General features: G+C 42.2%; 1 protein-coding gene across 1 annotated transcript in view; it reads left to right on the top strand.

The window, feature by feature from the left end:
* Window positions 1-21,756, top strand: part of UNC79 (unc-79 subunit of NALCN channel complex) — a 129,980-nt gene that overhangs the window by 6,926 nt on the left and 101,298 nt on the right. Inside the window, exons 2-6 of the mRNA XM_028717104.2 lie at window positions 2,572-2,692; window positions 9,467-9,771; window positions 13,897-14,067; window positions 17,585-17,677; window positions 20,464-20,519. Coding sequence (XP_028572937.2) covers window positions 2,572-2,692; window positions 9,467-9,771; window positions 13,897-14,067; window positions 17,585-17,677; window positions 20,464-20,519 — 746 coding nt within the window. The remainder of the gene's footprint in view (window positions 1-2,571; window positions 2,693-9,466; window positions 9,772-13,896; window positions 14,068-17,584; window positions 17,678-20,463; window positions 20,520-21,756) is intronic.

Below are 21,756 nucleotides of genomic sequence, written 5' to 3'. Positions count from 1 at the left end.
CCCTTCTCAGTGCAGGAACTGTGATACAGGGCATAACTACATCCTCCCTGGCTGATGGTTATCCAGCCTCTGCTCAAATACCTCTAATAAAGGAGAGAGCTCACTTGAGGCAGCCTATTTCACTGTTGAGTAGCTCCTGGTGTTAGGAAAGGTCTCTTAACAGTTACGGTAGCTGACGTCTTCTTCCCTGTAATTTCGACCCATGGATTTTAGTGCAGCCTTGTGGAGCAATGGAGAAGAAGTCTGATCCATCTACTGCAGGGTTGGGGAACCTGTGGCCCTTCAGAGATGGTTGGACTCCAAGTCCCATAAGCCACAGCCAGCATGGCCAGGGATAGTGAGAGTAGTAGTTCAAGCGCAAGTAGTTCATTACAATGGTTACTCAAATATCTGCTTAGGCATGCTGAGATTTCTCAGCAGTAAACATCTCAGTGACTCTTACAGAAGAAAACAGAGGCAGATGAACTCTATGAGTCACTGTTTTCTTTGCTACATGCAATCACATGATGAATGGGAAAATCTGGGGAAAGAGAATTTTTTTCCATACATTTGTTTCATTTCTAAGTTTTTATGGTAGCATTCCTTTACATTTTCCCTTTCTTACGATGATTAATAGGTTCCTGCTTAATTTATTGCCTTCATTGCCATTGGCTGCATAATAAACCTATCAATTGCTTAACTGTAGGGTGAAAGTTTATTCATTTAAAACATTTCTACCTTCCCACTGAATATACAACACTCTCAAGGTATCTTACAACTTCAGTAAAAACAAGGGTAGATTTTTATCCCAGTTGGTTGTTGGATTTGAAATTGGGTGTGTGTATAATATATATGTACTTTTTATACATGCCATTGTTTTGTATATGTTTTTACTGTATTGTGAAATTGCTCCAAGTAATTCGACAGTATTTTCAAAATGAGAACCTACCATTGGCAGATTCCTGTGAGGGGTTGCTTATACAGCCAGCCATGGAACTAAGTTGTACACCGCCCTGAGAACTATGGGTATAGGGAAGTATACAAATTTTAATAATAATAATAATAATAGTTATTATTATTTATAAGAAGCAATTTATAAATGAAATGCAGTAATAACAGCAATGATGATTAAATGATAACAAAAAGCAACAAAAGTAATAAAAGCAGTGAATTAACTACTGTGATTGCTAATACGTACGACCAACTTACCAAGTAGTAAGCGTGACAAAGCCTTGCCACCTTCTCCACAAGAAAACACACATACCACATTTTCATTAATACAAATGACTGGGCAAAACCGTGGTAGTAAACCTTACTCTTTGGTTGCCTGCAGCCAGCCATTCTATCAGTTATATTTAGCAATTCAGTCAATAGATCGGGCTGTACCTTATTCCTAGGTGATGCCTCAATATGGCAGTGTCAGAAGCAAGAGCCATATCTTCTGGGGCCTCCAAAAACACCTCTGGTTTCTTGTCCCCTTGGTTGATCAGCCCACTGAGTACTGAGATGATACAGTTGTCTTTACACTGCTTCTTGAGGCCTCCCTATGCCATCTCAAGCCAGTTCCTTCTTGCAATGTAAAGCACAAGCACATTTCTTGGCAAACCCCTTTTTACAGTGTAAAGCACATAGTGTACAGCAAATCAGGTGTACCCATACCTTGTGTTACTTGCCTGTTTTGGTTTCATGATTACAGCCGCCTAGCCGATGGCCAGTTTCCCAGGTAGCAGTGCAGGTGAAATAGATAATACACCACTGCTTATTCTAATCTCCTTAGTTCTGTCTCCTGTACTTCCAGTGATTTGGGCAAGCCTTCGAGAGAGAGGAAACTCTGAAGATGGTGTAAGATCTTGGCTTTCTCCAAGCCTGGGAACCACAGTTTCCCCATTTTGGGGCAGAATGGGAAACTATGGTTAGCTGTAGACTTCCTGATGTAATCATGGCATGCTGAGGAGAGAAGGGGTGCACGTTTGGGCAAAATATGGCAAGCCAAACCAATTTTCCACTGTTGGCCATGTACTTCTAAGCATATTTTTGGGGTGTAAGCCCATATTGGAGACACTTTTGAGGGTTGAAAGGTGTTGTATGATTAATTTTATGAAGACATAATCATTGCATTGATTTCCTGTCATTTTGCTTGACTTTGTACAAATATTATATGGGGGGTGGAACAGACACCAATGAAATTGTTTAAGTTTGGTGGACATTTGGAATAAAATCGAACTGGCAACTGCCTTCAGCCTTAATATATTAGATGATGACCACAGTTCAACACAGAGTTAGTCATGCGGAAGTCCGTTAAATTAAATGGGTTTCGGAGTATCTGAGGGTACAGTTAGTAGTCTTCCTTCCACCAGCACTATGGCCCCAATCCGATTGAATGCTCCTTCCCTCCCAACAACTGCTGTTAACTTTTTTAAAAACTGGGAGATCCATGATCATAGATCACAGTTAGTTAGCTTAGCTGTAACTGTGCTGGATTGTGGCCTGAATGCAGAAAAACTATATGATTTTTCTATCCACAAGAACAGAACTAAGATACATGTTCTTTTTCTTCCCCTTTCCATTTTCTTCAAACACAACAAAAACCAGTTGCTTCCAAGATCCGGTACTTGCAAGAATACCATAACCGTGTTCTTCACAACATTTACCCCGTCCCCTCTGGAACTGACATTGCAAACACTCTGAAATACTTTTCTCAGACATTGCTAAGGTAAGCTTTAAATTATGCTTTCATAGAAAATATATACTGGTTAAATGAAGTGTATGAATAGCTTTATGAAAAATAGAAGGGTGTTCTGCTAGATGTGTCAGAGCTCAATGAAGTATAAAATCTGGAAGCAATAAGTAACTTCAACAGTGGTTGTCTAGGAGGAAGCTATGTATATGTGCAGCAGAACATGGGGAGAATGAGGTGATGGACTGTACCACTATTGGCTACATATTTCATCTGTTTCCCCACCAAGAAGATTCCCTGCAATTGGAACACTAGCAAATCAGGGGGAAAGGTGATCAACCCCCCTTTATCTGTTATGCTGATTTTCTATTTGCAGGAGGTTGCTAATAATATACCAGAGCATTCAGAACTGTGATTGCCTGCAATCAGTCAGCAGTGATCCAGTCCATTCTACCTGCCTTAACTTTCTCCACCCATTCTGCTGCATTTATGAAAACCAGTCCTCAGTTTGCCCAACCAAACTGCTTAACAACCAGTGGCTATATAACCTGTTCCATACCACAGCATAACAGGAGTGGAAGGCGACTTGGTCAGTAATATCTCCTAACTCATCACCCTAAGGCAGGATATCCTAACCCCAAAGTAGTTACCTCTGATTCGTCTGCCAAATTTTCGTAAAATTTCCAATGGTGATAATATAAAATGCTTGCAATTTCCCCTAATGTGCAGTTGGAACCTATAATTAAAACCCATTGCATGTCTTTTCCTGGCCTCCTTAGATCGTTTGGCTAATTAGTTTCCCTTAACAGTTTTGCTAAAGAACAAATGCTGATCAATACACAAAAGCAACCCCTTTCTCAAAGGATGCTTCTGGCCATGTGGGAAGGAGCAGGGCTGTAATGGCTCCCAGGCCAATAGCTTAATGCCCCAGAGGGTATTTGTTGGAGTGCACTTTGATCTATTGCCTTCAAGTCCCACTACCTCCCCCATGAGCTAGAAACGGGCTTAAAACATTTAGAGGTTGAGCTGGTGACTTGAAACCTGCACTCAGTTTTGGGTGGAAATGTGTCCTACTTTGTCCAAAACAAATCAGCAACCCAAATCCTAGTTCTGAACCTTCCAGAAGCTAGGAGACATTAGAAGTGAAAAGGCAATTCTCCAGGCCTAGAATGTGAAAGCAACCTGTTAAGTCGGGGGCAAGGAAACTGTGACTCTCTAGACATTGTTGCATTGCAACTTCCATCAGCCCCAGCCAGCACAACCAAGAAGAAAGCAAGAAGATCCTATTGGATCAGGCCAGTGGCCCATCTAGTCCGCCATCCTGTTCCCAGCCAGATGGCCAAGGGTGATGGGCGTTGTCGTCCAACAACTTCTGGGTTGTCATAGGTTCTACACCAATGCATTGATTATTGATTATGAATGAATATTGTGCCAGAATCCTTAAGATGGACATTCATTTAAATGGAGTTACCTATCAGATTCAATAGCAATAAGTCTTGCATGGGAGAAATGCCCCATGGGTTGCATTTGCACCTAAAACCTGGATATATATATATAATGAACTTTCCCCCTTTTTTGAATTCTTGACAATTTGAACTCTTAGGGTGCAATTGTAAGCATGCCTGCTCAGAAGTAAGTCCTACTGAATGCAATGGGGCTGACTCCTGGGTAAGCGTGTTTAGGATTGCAGGCTTGCCTTAGTCCAGGGATGGGGAACTTGTGGCCGTCCAGATGCTTTGGACTCCAGCGCCCACCAGTGCCAGCCAGTATGGCCAGGAGTCAGGGATGATGGGAATTGGACCTCAGCGATATCTGGAAGAGCCACCTCTTTCCCATCTGTGACCTAGACCCACCCTGACACCATCACAGGGCAGGCCACACTAAGAGAGCTCTCAGTCCAGAAAACTAAATGCTCTTTGTGAGCTGGAAACTGCATAATCTAGAAGCAACTGGAGGAACATGGCTTGTCGATAGATATTCCTGAATGGTTTTCTGGTCTTATTCTTGATAGTCATATTCTCACCTGATTCAGCTGCTAGTTCCTGCACATCTCTAGCATGGAATCATTGGAAGTGTGCAGAACACTTCTGTTCTTTACTCAGAAGTGAGTCCCACCAAGTACCATGTAACTTATTTCCAAGTAAGAGTTATTTCGATTACTAAAAGAAAGAAAAAAGAAAAACCTAGGTTCTCTTTCTAGCTAATAACAATTATTACATATATAAACTGGCACATTGAAGGATGAGGCTGTTCAGAAGGAGTCTTCCCAGCTAGGTCACAAAGATGGATTTAACGGAAATTTGCAACATGCTAACATCTTTGGGGGAACAACAGACATTGGTTTCATGATGAGGTTGACTTCCTTTGCATTTGGATTTAGTTGGCTTTCTTTTAGTCACATGGGGGATGAACATGACCCTTGGACTTGCAGACATCTTTAGGGTGCACCAAATTTGGGGAGGGAAATTGGGCAGTGCTGGTTTTAGATGGGTGGGTGGGAAAATGTAAAGAAAATGCATTTTTTTTTTACAAATAAAACATCACATTAAAAATAAATCACCATGCACAGCGCATAACACATTGATTCATTGAGCTCCTCCTTAAGTTGACCTTCAGGCCAAAGCATTTCTCTGCATTAAGCATGAATTTAATTTTCATGCATTGCTCATTTCCAGCTTGTTTCCCCCCTAACTTGACTGCAAATATAACAAATGCCCCAGAAGGAAAAGATAATTATTATTTTCTTATCAAGAGAGAACCGTGTTTCTTTATCTATAAAATAGCAGCTGCTCAAGATACAGGACAGGATCCCTTCTCAGAGTTTCTGCAGGTGCAAAAGCTGTTCCAGATTTTTTTAAAAATGCATTCCCATGTCCTGCGTCAGAGGCTATTGCTGAAGATTACTTCAACTTCAGAAATAGACTTGTAGGGGCTCTGGGGATGTGATTAAAAAAACAGGGTGTAAGGTGCTGATGCAGAGGTCCTCATGTTGAGTGATCTTTAGGGTGACTGGGTACAAAGCTGGGGCAGGATAGGATGAAGCAGGGCTGGGGAGTCCTTGCCCCTCCTGATGTTGTTGAACAGCTTCCATCATCCCTGACCATGCAGGCTGGGGCTGGTGGCAATTGGGGTCCAACAACACCACAGTTTCCCCATCCCTGGGATAGAAAGGCAAGTGCAAATTGTCATGTAGACAAGAGTGAGTGAGCATTCCTACTGAATATCTGAGGTTTTGCACAACTGTAAAAGAAGCCCTGTCCTCTTTTATATTTGGCAGTTTTAGTGAAGGTTGCAAGCGCTCTTGAGCCATTTCAAGGCAAATCACCTCTGGGAGATGGTGGTGGGTACAGATTGAAAGCTGGACTCTACACTGTCTTCCCTCGAGGCTGTACTCGCTTTTAAGTTCCTCTTTATGGGAGTTAGATCATCATTGACAGTGTACTTGCATAACAGGGGAGCCAACTTGGGCCCCAGGTTATGGGTACCCAGTGCGCGTGATGTTATGACATCACGCTGTGACATGACATCATGCTCACTCCCCGTCCTTGGAACCTGACTTCCGGTGGCACCGGAAGTCAGGTTCCGAGACCTCAGAAAGACCTCAGAAAGCATCTCCGAGCACTCGGACGTGACTTCCGGTGCTTTGCGAGGCATCAGGGGCCCTGTGGCATGGGTGCTCAGCACCCACAACTATAGATGGCACCCCTGTAGCATAACTAGTTTGTATGGAGGTGTGTCACCTAACACACTACAAGTCCCAGCATGCAATGTCACGCTATTGGGGTTAGGAAAAGTCCCCAAGGTGCGCCATGGTTTATGGGCTGCCCATTGGTTTGGACAGCTCCATGGTGAGTAGAAGGCAACAATTCCTAACATGGGGATGCTATGCTAGGAACTAGGGATTTCCGCCTGCTATGCAGCTATTAAAGACCCTGCACAGATGCACCTGAAGAACCAATTCAGTGCTTCTGCTGGTACATCCAACTGTGTCCACACAACCTTGACCTTGCTGCCACCCCAACACTGTCCAGGTAAGCTGTAGTGTTGCTGGTCTTAGCAGGACAGCTCTGCCCCACCACACCAGCCACAAGTGGCTATTAGATACCTTCCCCTGCCCTGCAGACTCTACAATTTGCCTCAATCCTCTGCATGCACACCAAAAAGATACATAATAATTTGACCTGCTAAGAAAGCACATTGCCATGTAAATCCTTGGTCTTTAAACATTTAAAAGTTCCCTTGCTCTGGCCAGAAAGCACATTCGATAGCAATGGAGAATTGCATGCTGGGATGTGTAGTCTCTTGATGCTTCAGCTCCATTTTGAAGGAGGACAACCTTGAATGCCTTATACCTTCAGAGAGCCAGAGCTGATCGAGATTTATGCTTTGCAGCCAAATAAAGAAAAATGAACAATTGGACTGCACTGGAACAGAATGAAATTGAGTAGCTAAGGCAATGGAACAGCACAGCATAGGAGAATAAATTAACCCCGCCTAAAAAAACCACCATCAGTCAGTGTAGACAGTAATGACAATGGCCCAATGATATAAGCCAGCTTCCTTTGCTTCTATTTATTAGTGTGGACATGGTTATGATAGTGGTCTTTAGGCGATTTTATTGGTTTGCGTTAATACCCTCACGGTAACTGGACGTTGGGATACCAAAAGGAATGAGGAAAGTATATAAGGCACAATAAACAAGCCATTTTTAAAAGCTGAATATAATGGTTACAACCTGCTGCTGTGTGGCCTCTGTTTGTATCACTGAGACTTGTAGAGTTGAGCAGATGGTACAGATTACTTGTTGGAAGATGGCAGCTGGCATACTTGACCAACCCAGAACGCTTGTACAATCTCCAAACAGGTTGACAGTTCCTGTGTCACCACAATAAGCTCTTGTCCTGCACATGTTTAAATCACTTCCCCAGTGCCTGTACTCTCACTGGATTACTTCGGGGCACCTTCCTGCTAGTTGCGCATTTGCTTATTCATGTGCAAGACAATTCATGAGGTCAGCAGTATATAATGAGGCCGGTGATTTCAGAAATATCTTAAGTCTGGCTCAACATCCATCCTATAAATGATGAACAGTCAATGGGATGCTAACTTCTGTCTTTTGTAGATGATCAACCGTAGAAATCTGTAGGAAGAGTAATGTCAAGGCTATACCAGGGTGACTCTCTAGATGTTGTTGGACAGCAACTCACATCAGCCCCAGCTAGCATGGCTAGTGGTCCGGGATGATGGGAGCTGGGCGTCCAGCAATATCTGAGGGCCACAAGTTGCCAGCCTCTGAGTAGGCATTTCAAACAGTGCCTCTTCCATGCCAAACACACAGGGGGGAAATGGGTATCTGGTCTGATGCATTGTAAACAAAATATATTTTTTGTAAGTTAGCTAATATATAGTCGTGGTGTGATAAATTAGTAAAAAGAAGTGAAGAGCATGCACGAGACAAAATTAAGCACCTTTAAGCTCCTCTGATTTCACCGGGAGAGAGCCAGGCACATTTTTAAGGCTGCAGTCCTATGTGCCACTTACCTGGGAGTAAGCCCCATTGACTACACTTGCTTCTGAGTAAATTTGCAAAGGGTTGTGTTGTGCCTCTTCTGTTGATTTCAGTGAGTTGTAAAGGTGCTTAACTTTGCCTGGATTAGTGCCCTTTAATCTTGTTGCAATAGCAGCCTTTTTTAAATAGCCATTTCAGAAAAGTGAAATAATATGATTGCAATGATATTGAGAAGGCGTAGCAATCTCATTTTTAGCCTTCGTTTTGATTCCCACTAAGACTTTTAATTATTCTAAATTATTTCTCCTTTAGTCTGTAGTGAGTTTGTTCAATAAATAACGTAAGTAGCCTTAGCAATGTATGATAAGACCCTGTCTGATATGCAGCTATACAACGGGTGATGCTTGCTTAGCCCTTAGATTTCAAAAGTAACCATGTTAACAAGAGAGTGTTTGTATTCAGAAAATAAGATGTTTCCTTCCCCTAAATTAAAAGCACACACAAACTACCATTCTCATAAGCTCACAAACATGCTGCAGCCCATCGACAATATATTATTTTAAAGCTTTTCCAAACGTAGTTTAGCTAACATTTTAGAAATATTATATTATTTCTAAATCCATGTGCCTGTTGAAATCTCATTATCTCAGATGATACTGACGGAATGTCATGAAACAGTATCATGTAATACATACAGACATTATTTTGATGCAATAAACATGTGATTTTTAAGGCTCTCTTAACAAACACACATGTTTATTCTTTGCTAAAACATGTTTCTAGAAGTGCCACACCTATTTTTTGCAAGTATTTCCTCCTTGGTTTCCAATAAAGATGTTCAAAATGTTTTCCCAATATTATCCTTTTCTTATATAAAATAATAATAATAATAATAATAATAATAATAATAATACACACATATATTTCAGACAATCTGATGCTGCTGCCGTTGCACTGTTTTTCTCTTTCCATAGCAAATTGCATCTAATTTTGCAGAACTGTGAAACATGGGTGTGCCACTGAAACATGCATTTTTATATTTTTGCTCCTTATGAACCAGATAACACATGAGATGCAATGGAAAATTTCCCCACAAGTAGCAATTTCTGAATTGTATTTTTTCCCCAAGCATGGAAGTGAACTGTTGCTAGATTTTGCAAGATGCACTAGTTATTGGTAGAGATTGCATCTCATGTGGGATGTATCTGGAGTTTTATTATTTGTTTTATAGTGTCATTTCAATGTAATGTGCTGTTCTTTGTGTCTTTGTTGTCTCTTTTTTTTCTTTGTCCCCCCAACAGCATTTTGTCCCGCACAGGGAAGAAGGAGAACCAAGATGCCTCCAATTTGACAGTGCCCATGACCATGTGTCTTTTTCCTGTGCCATTCCCACTCACCCCATCTCTAAGACCACAGGTCAGTTCCATCAACCCTACTGTTACTCGCTCCCTCCTTTACAGCGTCCTGCGAGATGCTCCCACTGAACGCGGCCAGCAAAGTCGTGATGCTCAGTTATCAGACTACCCTTCATTGGACTATCAAGGACTATACGTGACATTGGTGACTCTGCTGGATCTAGTTCCTTTGCTACAACATGGCCAGCATGGTAAGTGGAACTTTTGAATCCTTACAGACAGCTTGGGGGCATGGCATCAACACTAGGCTTGTATGAATGAGAAAAAACAGCTTTCAAAAATAGGCTTGAATTGGCATGGATCCAAATTTTGTATCTTGTTTCTGTACTGTAGATACACCATTATCTACACCGGGCTTATGTCAATAAGAAAACCTTAAATCGGCAGATATCTAGATGTTTTTTATTTTGCAAATTTGATGGATCCAAGGACAGTTATAATGTATTGGCGTAGAGATATGTATCTGAAAATGTTGTCTTAGATTCTAGAGGCACTCTACTCTTCTCTGCAAGTGCTTTAGGAATGGAGTCTTGCTATGTTTATTTATTAATATTATTTATTAAATTCATATACAGTCGTACCTTGGTTGACGAATGCCTTGCGATTCGAACGTTTTGGCTCCCGAATGCCACAAACCCGGAAGTGAGTGTTCTGGTTTGCGAATGTTCTTTGGAACCCGAACGTCCGACATGGCTTCTGCGGCTTCCGATTGGCTGCAGGAGCTTTCTGCAGCCAATTGGAAGCTGTGCCTTGGTTTCTGAATGTTTTGGAAGTTGAACAGACTTCTGGAAAGGATTCCATTCGACTTCTGAGGTACGACTATACCACCCTTCAAGATCTCAGGGCAGTCCACAAGTGTTGTGGGATCCAGACGTGTTATGGGGGTCAGTCTTGCCTTAACCTACTCCCACTCACCCAAAATCTCACCTAGGACACTGCCTTATCCCGAGTTCAAATCATTGATCCATCTAGCTCAGTATTGCTTTCACTGGATTTCAGACAGGAGTCCTAACCAGAGGCACCAGAGACCAAACCTGGGACTTTCTGCATACAAAGCAGATGTTTTTTCCAATGAGCTATGGCCCTTCCCCAAGCTTTCCTCATCCATTCTGCCATTCTGCCAGCCATTTTAGGCTAGCTGATTTCGTTCGTTCTCTCTCACACAAATATACACAACGCCCCAGTGGCTTCTCTCTGTTTGATGGCTCACTGCTGTGAACGAACAAATTGGCCCAGCTGTGCAGCATTGTGTCTGCACTGGAACAAGTGTTTTCCTTGTGGTGTTGGATTTACAAAGGCTTCCTCAGCCATCTAAGCCATTGCTTGATGTTGCAGCTATCAGGGAATCAACACGCAAAGCAGCCCCTTTTTAATAGACGTTCTTGCCCCTCTTTCATTGCAAATTCTGCCCTGCTTCACTTTCAACCAGAAGGTGCAGTTGGCCCTTATTTCCTGTATATATCCACTGTATCAAGCCTCCCACAGCTTTAACGTCTTCTGATCTAGGATAGGTGTGGGACAGGAGAAGGCCCAAAGTTTGGAGGGACCAGTCTGGGTACTGGAAACTTGTGTTCTGAGCGTAAGCACTCAGCTCCCCCTAAAATGCCTTAGCTGCACTCCCTCACCCTTAGTGGCAGAGAACATGCTTTGCAAGCTCAAGGTCCCAGGTTGAACCCTCAGGATCTCCAGGGAGCAGCTGCTGTTCAGTGCCTGAGGCACTGGAGAAAAACCACCTGGCAGGGTGGACAGTACTGGCTTATGTGAACCCATGGCTCAGTTTGGCGCAGCTCCATGTGTTCAGAGACAGGCTGCACCCACAGCATACTTTTAAAGCACCGTTATACCACTTTAACCAGTTGTAGCTTTCCCCAAAGAATCCTGGGAACTGTAGTTTCTTAAGGGTGCTGAGTGGCCAGGAGGCTCCTGTTCTCTTCACGGAGCTACAGTCCTCACAGTGGTTTAACAATCAAGCTCTATTTTCAGGGAATTGTAGCTCTGTGAGGGGAAAGTAGCTCTCAGCAGCCTTGGCAAAATTTACCCAGGATTCTTTGGGAGAAGCCATGGCTGTTTAAGGGGATGTAAAAGTGCTTTAATGGTGCGTACGTGTTCCCTTTTGCTTGACTAGTTTCAGCACTGTCCTTGGGAGAAGCCATCTGCTGTAGAGATGGGAGACTTAAGAAAGGCATTTACTTGAGGAAATAGGTATCTGTCAGAAAAGTTTAGTCAGAAGCTCATTTCTCATAACTTGAAGCCATTGGTTTGGGTTTCATTTCCCATGTGACAGCTCTTTAGATATTGGAAGATGGCTGTCTCCTCTCAGTCTCTTCTTTATCAGGCTAAACATACCCAGTTCCCTCAACCATGCCTCATAAGGCTTGGTTTCCAGACCCTTGATCATTTTGGCCACTCTCCTCTGCACACATTCCAGCTTGTCAATATCCTTTTTTAATTGTGGTGCCCAGAATTGGACACTGTATTCCAGGTGTGGTCTGACCAAGGCATAATAGAGCAGTACTATTACTTTTCTTGATCTGGACACTAAATTTCTATTGATGTCTTTTTGCTGCTGCATCACACTGTTGACTCATATTAAGCTTGTGGTCTACTAAGAGCCCTATATCGTTTTCACATGTACTACTGTTAAGCCAGAGTTTCCCCATCCTATATTTGTGCATCTGGTTCTTCCTGCCTAAGCGGAGAACCTTACATTTGTCCCTACTGAAATTCATTTTGTTGGTTTCGGCCCAGTTCTCCAATCTTCTAAGGTAATCTTGAATCCAGATTCTGTCCTCAGCCACCTTTGCTATTCCTCCCATGTTGGTGTAATCTGCAAATTTGATAAGCATCCCAAGATGTTTACATTGAGGTTGAACAACAATGGACCCTGGGGGACTCCACTTTTGACTGTTATTGCATGAAGTCTGGAAAGGAATTGAACCACCATGTTTAGAGATACTACCTTTGACAAGCAACCATGTGGGGTGGGGAATGGTATTGTAGCCAAGAGAATGTTGTAATTATAGTAATACATACAGTGTGTTAAATATAGTGACGTATCTTTTAATAGCCTTTTGCTTTGGGACAAATCACTCTGTGATGGATAGCATTGGTCAAAAGTGTTTCTGCTGTAGATTTTGTATTCCTTGATTATGTATACTGAGGTTGCAGGTCTGTGCTTCTCTATTTAGGACACTGATAATACCAAAATAATTGGAGTAAATCAGCAAAACTGTTATGTTCAATTGCATTCACAGTCCCTTTGGAATCCTCTCATTCAGAAATTCTGGCAGAAGGAGCAGTAATTTGATTTTGCCTTAAAGTTTGGGAGCGATCCAGCCAGCAGGAGATCATTTCAAGTCCTAGTTTGGTTTCAATTGCACTAAGTGTCCCATTTAAATCAATGTAACTTGGAAGTGCTTTTAACTTTGGAAATTTTACGCACCCTGGAGTGCTATAGCTCAGTGGCAGATCATCTGCCTTGCATGCAAAAGACCCCAAGTTCAATCCCAGGCACCTCCAGGTAAGGCTGGGCAGACCCCTATCTGAAACCCCACAGTTACTACCAGTTAGGGTCAACACTATTGAACTAGACAAACCAATGGCCTGACTCACAGGGAGCTTCCTGTTTTCCTAAAATCCAGACAAACAGTCACCACTGGTGCCTAATGAACTGGGCTTCGTACTTGGCTTGTTGCTGAAGAGGCTAGGAAGCTGGTTCTTTGCTTTTTCTAAATGTGTTGGACCAGGCCATGCCTTCCTCCTCTCACTCACTTCCATCCTTCCTTTGTTCTCCTTTCTCCCTCATCCATACTGCATTTTCAGTGCAGTTTGGCTTCTGGTGGCCTCAAGATGATGGTCTAGCAGCAGAGGCAGACCTCCATCCACCTCCTGCTCCTTATAGCCCCTCCTCACTTTACCAGATCGCATCAGCAGCTGCTAGGGACTACCCAATGCCTGGACAAATGGCACTACCTAAAATGGGCTTATGGGCACTCAGGGTGGCTCAGCCCCGGGCAGAGCAGTCTTTGGGTCAAGCATTATTTTGAAAGGACAGTTTCCTCCAATTTCTGTTGTAAGCCTCCCTCCCTCTCTTGCCTCCCTGTGCCCCAGAAGGACTCCTTTGGTCATCAGTGACCTTGATTGGATCTATCACAGAAAGTTATAAAGCAGCTTACCCCCACCTGATACCCCACCTGCAGATCTTTTGGAGGGGGACCAGGTGGTGTGGGAAGGTAGATATAATACGTAGGGTGCCTTCTCCCGCTTTGATGGTAGCTGTGCATTCACTGTTGTCTCTTTTCTCTTCCTCTTGGCAGATCTCGGACAGTCCATTTTTTACACAACCACGTGCTTGCTCCCGTTTCTCAACGACGACATCTTGAGCACTTTACCGTATACCATGATCTCCACATTAGCCACGTTCCCGCCCTTTCTGCACAAAGACATCGTCGAGTATCTCAGCACCTCGTTCTTGCCCATGGCTATATGTAAGTAAATTCCGAAAGAAAAGGGTGGTGGAAAAACACTGGTGTTTCCCATAGCAACGTGAGTGTGCTGTATAGGATTAACCGGCCTGTAGAAACAACCCCAAGGCATCTCCTTGTCCTACATAAAAATATTGAGTATAGATTTTATAGTTACGATGCTCCCAGTGAAATTCAGTGTTGTGCTATTACAAATGTTTTGTATCAGCCTGGCAGATGGAACAATCCCCCTTCCCTTCCTCTTGCATCCTCTTCTGGGGGTTCTCCTGATTCCCCCTGAGCCAATTTCAGATGGTTTATGGTGTGTTTGAGGGAACAGAAGCCCTTATGCAGGGCTTTCACTGACAGGCTTTGTTAGGTGAGTGGTGGAATTTGCAATTTTGCAAGTAAAGCGGCATTCTGCGCCAAAACCTTGTGGAAGGATGGCTCTGGGAAATTGAAAATACTATTGTACCAAAGCCTGTCAAGAGCTCCTTACTGACTTGAATGTTCTGGGCCTTCCTATAGATATGCCACTGATTCAGGAGCTTCATCGGCGCAAAACACCTCTCATGCCAAGGTCTCCTTTATTTATTTATCTGTAAAAGTATCTGTACACTAGCTATTAGATGACAATGTGCAAGTTAAAACGATAAAAGCAGACAGAGTAAAATCAGAGTAATATAAATAAAATATGAATGGTAACCCCAAGGGCACCATTAATTGATCCAGAAAGGGTGTAGGGCACAGGTATGTTTTTCATAACAAGTGCCAAAATATCATCTTGGAACTTGTCAGAGTTCTGAGGGGGCTACCACAGAGAAGGCCCTACCCCTGGTTGTCATACCCAGGATACATGGCAGTTCATAAAATACAATGGTTTGTGTCTGAAGTTAGTCATACTCAGTGTAAACCCATTGAAATTTCACATACAACCCGGTATTTTTAAGACGCAGAGCAGTGCTGATTTGCTGTTAATGTGTAGAAAATGTAACTCTGGAAAGGCATCAGAATTTACTTTCTGTTTACGTCATCAGTATTCTGAGGTTTTTGGATGTATTTTTGTTTCAATAACTTTTAAAATATTGTATACTTGAGAATAGAATATTAAGTAGTTTATAAATGCTTTTTAATCTGTCACTGAATCAGTACGCTAAGAATAGTGGAATACTACATTTTCTGCCCTCTCTTGGCTCCATGTCTATATTTTCCTCTTGCTTATGGAATAGTTCTCAAAAAAACAATAGTCAACATTAACTCATGCATGTAAGATGATGGGAAGAGGTATTTCATTTTTCTTCTCTGCCCACTATGCATCTACCTTTGTATTATGCTTGGTGGGTTAAAACATACCTATTTACTCTGGCTTTTGAATCTGGGACTTGTGTTTTCAGGACCCACCCTATTTCCAGGACTGTAATTTTAATAATAATAATAATAATAATAATAATAATAATAATAATGCATCTTGACTGATATTTATCTTTGAATACAATATCTGTTTTATTTCTTTCCTCTTAGTTCTGCTTTTGATGCCTTTATGTGTTTTGTATTTTCAATAATATACCATTGGAGCATGCCTATTTCAGAATTTCACAGTGCGATCATATTCAGGTCTACTCAGAAGCAAAAACAAACAATCAGAACTTCCAGGAAAGCAACGTACAGAGTCACAGTCTTAATTTTTGCAAGCAGAATACATCACAACCATTTCCTGGGTCAGTTTTAGAGTATGTGTGGAGTCTGATTTCTTCAGGAGAAGAATGCTATCTGAGATACAATGCCGTTTTAGCGTATATAAAATCATGAGCTGCTCATGATTAGATTAGCTCATTTGCTGAGTCCCCGCCTCCTTTGATATGCAGAACTGCTTTCTATGGCCATATCGCCAAAGCCTCTCCAGCTCACAGCACTTGGAAAAGGCAAGTTCCAGTTTAGTTTGCATTTTTTGGAGATGATCCCCAGAAGCGAAAGACTGGTGGATGCTCAATTAATATCCAAACGCTATTGGTTTTTTACAATTAGTGTTTCACATTCCAGAAGCTCTTTTGACTGCGCTTGCTCTCCAAGAAGACATCCCTGCACTGAAGATCTTATCTGAAAATATTCAAACCAGCTGGAAATTTCTGCACTGCAGCTGCTTTCTGAAATCATTGATTCCTGAGTCACAATATCTTTAAACCTAAATAAGTTATTGTTATTCCACATTTGAAAATCCATCCTCTTGCTTCCTTTTATCCTGTCTGTTAATGATTCAGGTAGGAATGGGCTTAGATGTAGCAATCTTTTATATCGATCCCAGATCTTTAGCAAAGCTTTCTATTACTCCAAAGTATATTATATAGTGGGATGTCCATAATATTTTGCTCCAGTTTTGAAATATCTGAACATTATTCTATTGTCTGATCTGCTAACCAGTTAATACAATTTGTAATATACAACAAAGTTAAGTTTGGAACCTGAAGCCTCTTTCCTTCTCATCGTCCTTTTTTCTTTTCTTTTTTGCTTTTAATTAATCTTGCTTTTTTTGTAATTCCAAATGAATTTCAATGAACGTTGTTGCCAAGTGTTCAGCAACTGTAGTGATGATGCAGGAAGTGATATAGATCATGACAGCTACAATCCTATATGATAGTCATCTTCAAATATCTCAAGGGCTGTCATATGGAAGGTGAAGCAAGCTTGTTTTCTCCTGCTCTGGAGGGTAGGACCTGAACCAATGGCTTCAAGTTACAAGGAAGGAGATTCCGACTAAAGATACAGAAGAACTTTCTGACAGTAACAGCTGTTCTACAGTGAAATGGTCTCCCTCAGGAGCTTGTGGACACTCCGTCCTTGGAGGTTTTTAAGCAGAGGTTGGATGGCCATCTGTCATGGATGCTTTAGCTGAGATTCTTGCATTGCAGGGAATTGGATGATATGACCCTTGGGGTCCCTTCCAACTCTACAATTCTATGATTCTGTGATTCCTTTTGTTGGCCCTGAATCTCCCAACGTTCATAGCAAGTCTCATTTAGGTGGACGGATCTGCACGATTGCTCGTTCTCATGACGTGATAATTGGCTTAGTGTTATGTGCAAACCAGGCAAATGTGAGTCAGGGAGGAGTATTTGGCTATACAAACTACAGTGGTACCTCAGGTTAAGAACTTAATTAGTTCTGGAGGTCTGTTCTTAACCCGAAACTGTTCTTAACCTGAAGCACCACTTTAGCTAATGGGGCCTCCCGCTGCCGCCGCACAATTTCTCTTCTCATCCTGAAGCAAAGTTCTTAACCTGAGGTACTATTTCTGGGTTAGCGGAGTCTGTAACCTGAAGCACCTGTAACCTGAAGCATCTGTAACCCGAGGTACCACTGTATGCAGAAAACAAGAGCTCTAGAATACTGCAGTAAGATGTATTGGGATAACCTTCCAGAAGATATCATGCTTGTAGTGTCAGTTTAACTGAATAGTTAGAAATTTGATATTTGGATGAATTGCTTAGAATAATAGGCAAATTTGGATTGCTCGCTACTAATACCTTGTTTGTTTTCTTTGAAGTGGGCTCCTCAAGAAGAGAAGGAGTACCTGCTCATGTTAATCTTTCTGCATCTTCAATGCTAATGATCGCAATGCAGTATACATCCAACCCTGGTATGTACTGGTTTTTCTGACCGTTTGTTTACCTATCATTCTTCCTGGACATAAATCACATAACGTTTAAAACATGGAAACGGTGAAAAACGTTTTTTGAGCAGAGCTACTGGAAAGCTACTGGGACGCAGGTGGCACTGTGGGTTAAACAACAGAGCCTAGGACTTGCCAGTCAGAAGGTTGGCGGTTTGAATCCCTGCAATGGGGTGAGCTCCCGTTGCTCGGTCCCTGCTCCTGCCAACCTAGCAGTTCGAAAGCACGTCAAAGTGCAAGTAGATAAATAGGTACCACTCCAGCGGGAAGGTAAACGGCGTTTCCGTGCGCTGCTCTGGTTCGCCAGAAGAGGCTTAGTCATGCTGGCCACATGACCCGGAAGCTGTACGCCAGCTCCCTTGGCCAATAAAGCGAGATGAGCGCCGCAACCCCAGAGTCAGTCACGACTGGACCTAATGGTCAGGGGTCCCCTTTACTATTGGAAAGCAAACACTACATGAATTGCTTCTCAACCAGTTCTTAATCCCTCTTGCTGTGTTCTTATTTTGCAAAAGAACTGAAAACAGCCCCATGAGAATGTCTGAGTCTAGTGCCGGAAGCAGCTATTTTGGTGATAATTAATTTCACAGTGTTTCAAAAGTACATTTGGATCCCAGTGTTGGAGACTTTGAACCAGTTCTATAAGTTCTATTTTAACACCAGAAAATTAAACAGCATCAGATTTTTTTTTAACTAAACAAAACCCCACAACTGCCTTAGTGATAATTAAGGAACACTGAAGTTTCACATTAAATTTAGAGGCGAATGTGTTGATTGCTTCATATCCTGCACTTTGGTAAGTTTCCTAATGAAGCCTCCTTATAGAAGGGCAAATTATGCCTCCTACAGTCTCATAAGTTGATTGCAATTAGAAGGATAGGAGCAGTCATGCTGGATCTGATAAACATATTCAGTTATTCTGTGTGAGATATATCTGCCACCTTTAAAAAACAACAACAGCACAGCAGGTGAACCTATCTCTCTTGTGGCATAGATACACTGTGCACTCATGCATGGGCTTTACCTGTTGACTTTTTCCTTGTGGCACACCTATTATGGCACTGCTGTTGTTAAAAAGATGACTGGCACCAGATCCTTCAAAAGCAGTTTCAAAATATTTAGGAAATGAGTTGGCCAAGCTTCCTAATACTCTGTTTTTAAGGTTATTATTTTCCTTTTAAGATGGGTTGGATTCAGACTTAGCTGAATTTAGGGCACTGTTTTACAATGGTTCCAGTCCTACCTACATGTTTGCATCCAAAGAGGAACACCGCCAGAATTCTCTTTGCCCCCAAAATCCGGACACACAAAGTTGTTGAGAAAACTTCAAAATTCCAGACATTTGGCCAATTTTCCAAATTTCCCCTGGACACTACGTACGTCATCCCGGATTTATGGCAACCCTAATTTATTTAACATCTATATGAAGGAATTGGGAGCAGATATTAGAGGTGGTTTTTTTTTGGGGGGGGAGTGCCATCAGTATGCTGATGACACCCTGCTCTGATTCTCCACAATGTCTGAGTCAGGTGTGGGTGTCCAAGCTGTGGCTGCCAATTTGTTACCGAGCCAAGTTCAAAATGTTATTACCAGTGTTTAAAGCCCGAAACCACTTGGGACCAGTGCATTTAAAGGACTGCCTCATCTTTTGTACCTCCATCTGATTTTTATAATCTGCAACTGAGGCACGAGTGATGGGTTTGTGGTTACATCGTGTCTTCATCAATCAGGAATGGAGCATTCAGTGTGGCGCTCTTGAGATTATGGGACTTTTCTTTGACCATTGTGGTTAGGCTGGCTGCACCATCTGAAAACCCAGTTGTTTCAACAAATCTCTTGAAGGTTACCCATATTGTGTTTCTGTGAACGTAGGTGAACATACTGCTTTTTGTTACCTATTTGTTATAATTTTGGCTATGTTATGTGTATCAACTTTAAATTTGGCATTCTGTACACAGCATAGATGCTTTTAGATATTTTAAAATACTTTTTTGCTTTATTTTCATTGTTTCATTGTTTTACCACTTCAGAGTTTGCCACCCCAGGCTCCTTCTGGGAGGTCAATAGTGGCATCAAAATAAACAGACAAACAATATATCTTATATGATTGTGATGTATAAAAAATGGAAAGAATTATAATAAAGAATGTAAGGTCTCATATACATCTTTTACGAAGCTTACGAGTTATAGAATATCTGTACTGCAAACTTTCTTTAAAATCACATTTCCTCAGTTGTTTTCAAAGCAGGGTACACACAAAGCAGTCAAGGAAATAGCTAAAGCCTATTTCATTGGGTCAGCGCTAAGCATGACCAAGTCTGGATCTAACCTAGTAAGTTTTCTGCATACAGGCATGCTGAGACACGGGGAGCACATTCACACATGCGTTCTCCCATGTGGGTTCTGATACAGGCTCATGAGGACTGTATCATGTGAGCTTGATGAACATTTGAATTGACTTCCTGAATCCATGTAAGGGATACTCATTGGAATGTGGTGGGGGCTCTCTTTCAATGGAGGTTTTTAAACAGACGTTGGATGGCCGTTTGTCAAGGATTCTTCAGCTGTGATTCCTGCACTGCAGGGAATTGGACAATTCCATGATCACCCTAACCAGTCTTAGAAACTGCTATTGCTACCCATTTGCTATGCAGGCTTTGAACTGGCAGCTATGAATTAAGCCAATCAGCACGCTACAAAGCAATTTTGTTCCTTCATTTCGTATTTCAAGGAGTTTGCCTTTTCTCTTCCAGTGTATCATTGTCAGTTACTGGAATGCCTTATGAAGTACAAACAAGAAGTTTGGAAAGTAAGTGCCGGACCAAATATGCTTCACAAAAAGAATAGAATGAACAATGCCCTATTTTAACATTGAAATCCTAGTAAATGACCAAATCAGTTGGGAAAATGTACATGTCTGACCCATTTCCTGAAGGACCGTATTGCAATAGGAATTTGTGCAGGCCTTTCCCCCTGCATCCTAGGTGGAATCCTTCTTCATGGTATGTTTTTAGAAGTGACTTAGGCCACCAGGGGAAATAGCACGGGGGAGGGGTGTGTGGAAATAGCATCGATGCAGTCTTTTTGTTTCTTTAAACCAAATCAGTTCAAAACAACACAAATTCATAAAGGGCTAGAATGTTGCTTTGTATTGTGGTTTGCAAAATTTAGGAGCCAGCAACATTGTCTAGAACAAGGTTTCCTTGGTTCTCCAGGAACTTGGTTCTCCAGCTGCTTTTGGACTACAACTCCCACCATCCCTAGCTAGCAGGACCAGTGGTCAGGGATGATGGGAACTGTAGTCCCCAACCAGCTGAAGATCCAAGTTTGGGAAACCCTGCTCTAGAACCCAGAGTATGGGGTAGGAAGCTTGGCTTTCTGGCCTTTGCAGCAACATAGTTGGTCATTGCTGGGCCCAATTTTTGTGGCTACTGGAGGCCTGGATTCAGGACTGGCCCTAGCATTAGGCAGAGTGAGGAAGCTTACACAGGAAGATGATTTTTGGTCTCATGAGAGGGGCAGTAAATTGATTGCTATTTAATTTTGCATTTCTACTGCCAGAGAAGGGGAGAGGAACTTGCAGAATTTTCTGTTTGCAGTGCCTAAATAACTTAGCCAGTCATGGATAACTTGCCTTTCCTTAAAGAGAATGATTCTGGTGACCATTACCTTATGCGTCTGTGTCTGTTCATACGCTTTCTGAAGTTCTATTGTTTTATTTCTCTTTCTAGCTGCATACATTTAAAGCACGTGACCAAAGAATCATGGGAACTGTAGTTTTTAAGGGTGCTGGAAATTGTAGCCTTGTGAGGGAGTAAACTACAGTTCCCAGGATTAATTGGTATGGGGAGTAATGTGCTTTAAGTGTATGGTGCATATGAAGCCTGAATTGCTTCTTGGGGGCTTGGCTCTGAAAATTGAGTAATAATTAAATGGAATAAATACAATATAGGATGCACCTCTATTGTCTGTGCAGAGGGGAGTATGTGCTCTTCTGCCTCAGGTAGCAAAATGCCTTGAACCACCCTGCCTGGATGTTTCCTTTA

The sequence above is a fragment of the Podarcis muralis genome, chromosome 1 (genome assembly GCF_964188315.1).
Source record: "Podarcis muralis chromosome 1, rPodMur119.hap1.1, whole genome shotgun sequence".
In the NCBI taxonomy this organism is placed as follows: Eukaryota; Metazoa; Chordata; class Lepidosauria; order Squamata; family Lacertidae; genus Podarcis; species Podarcis muralis.
The sequence above is the reverse complement of the archived record's forward strand: the minus strand, read 5'-3'. Positions and strand labels throughout refer to the sequence as shown.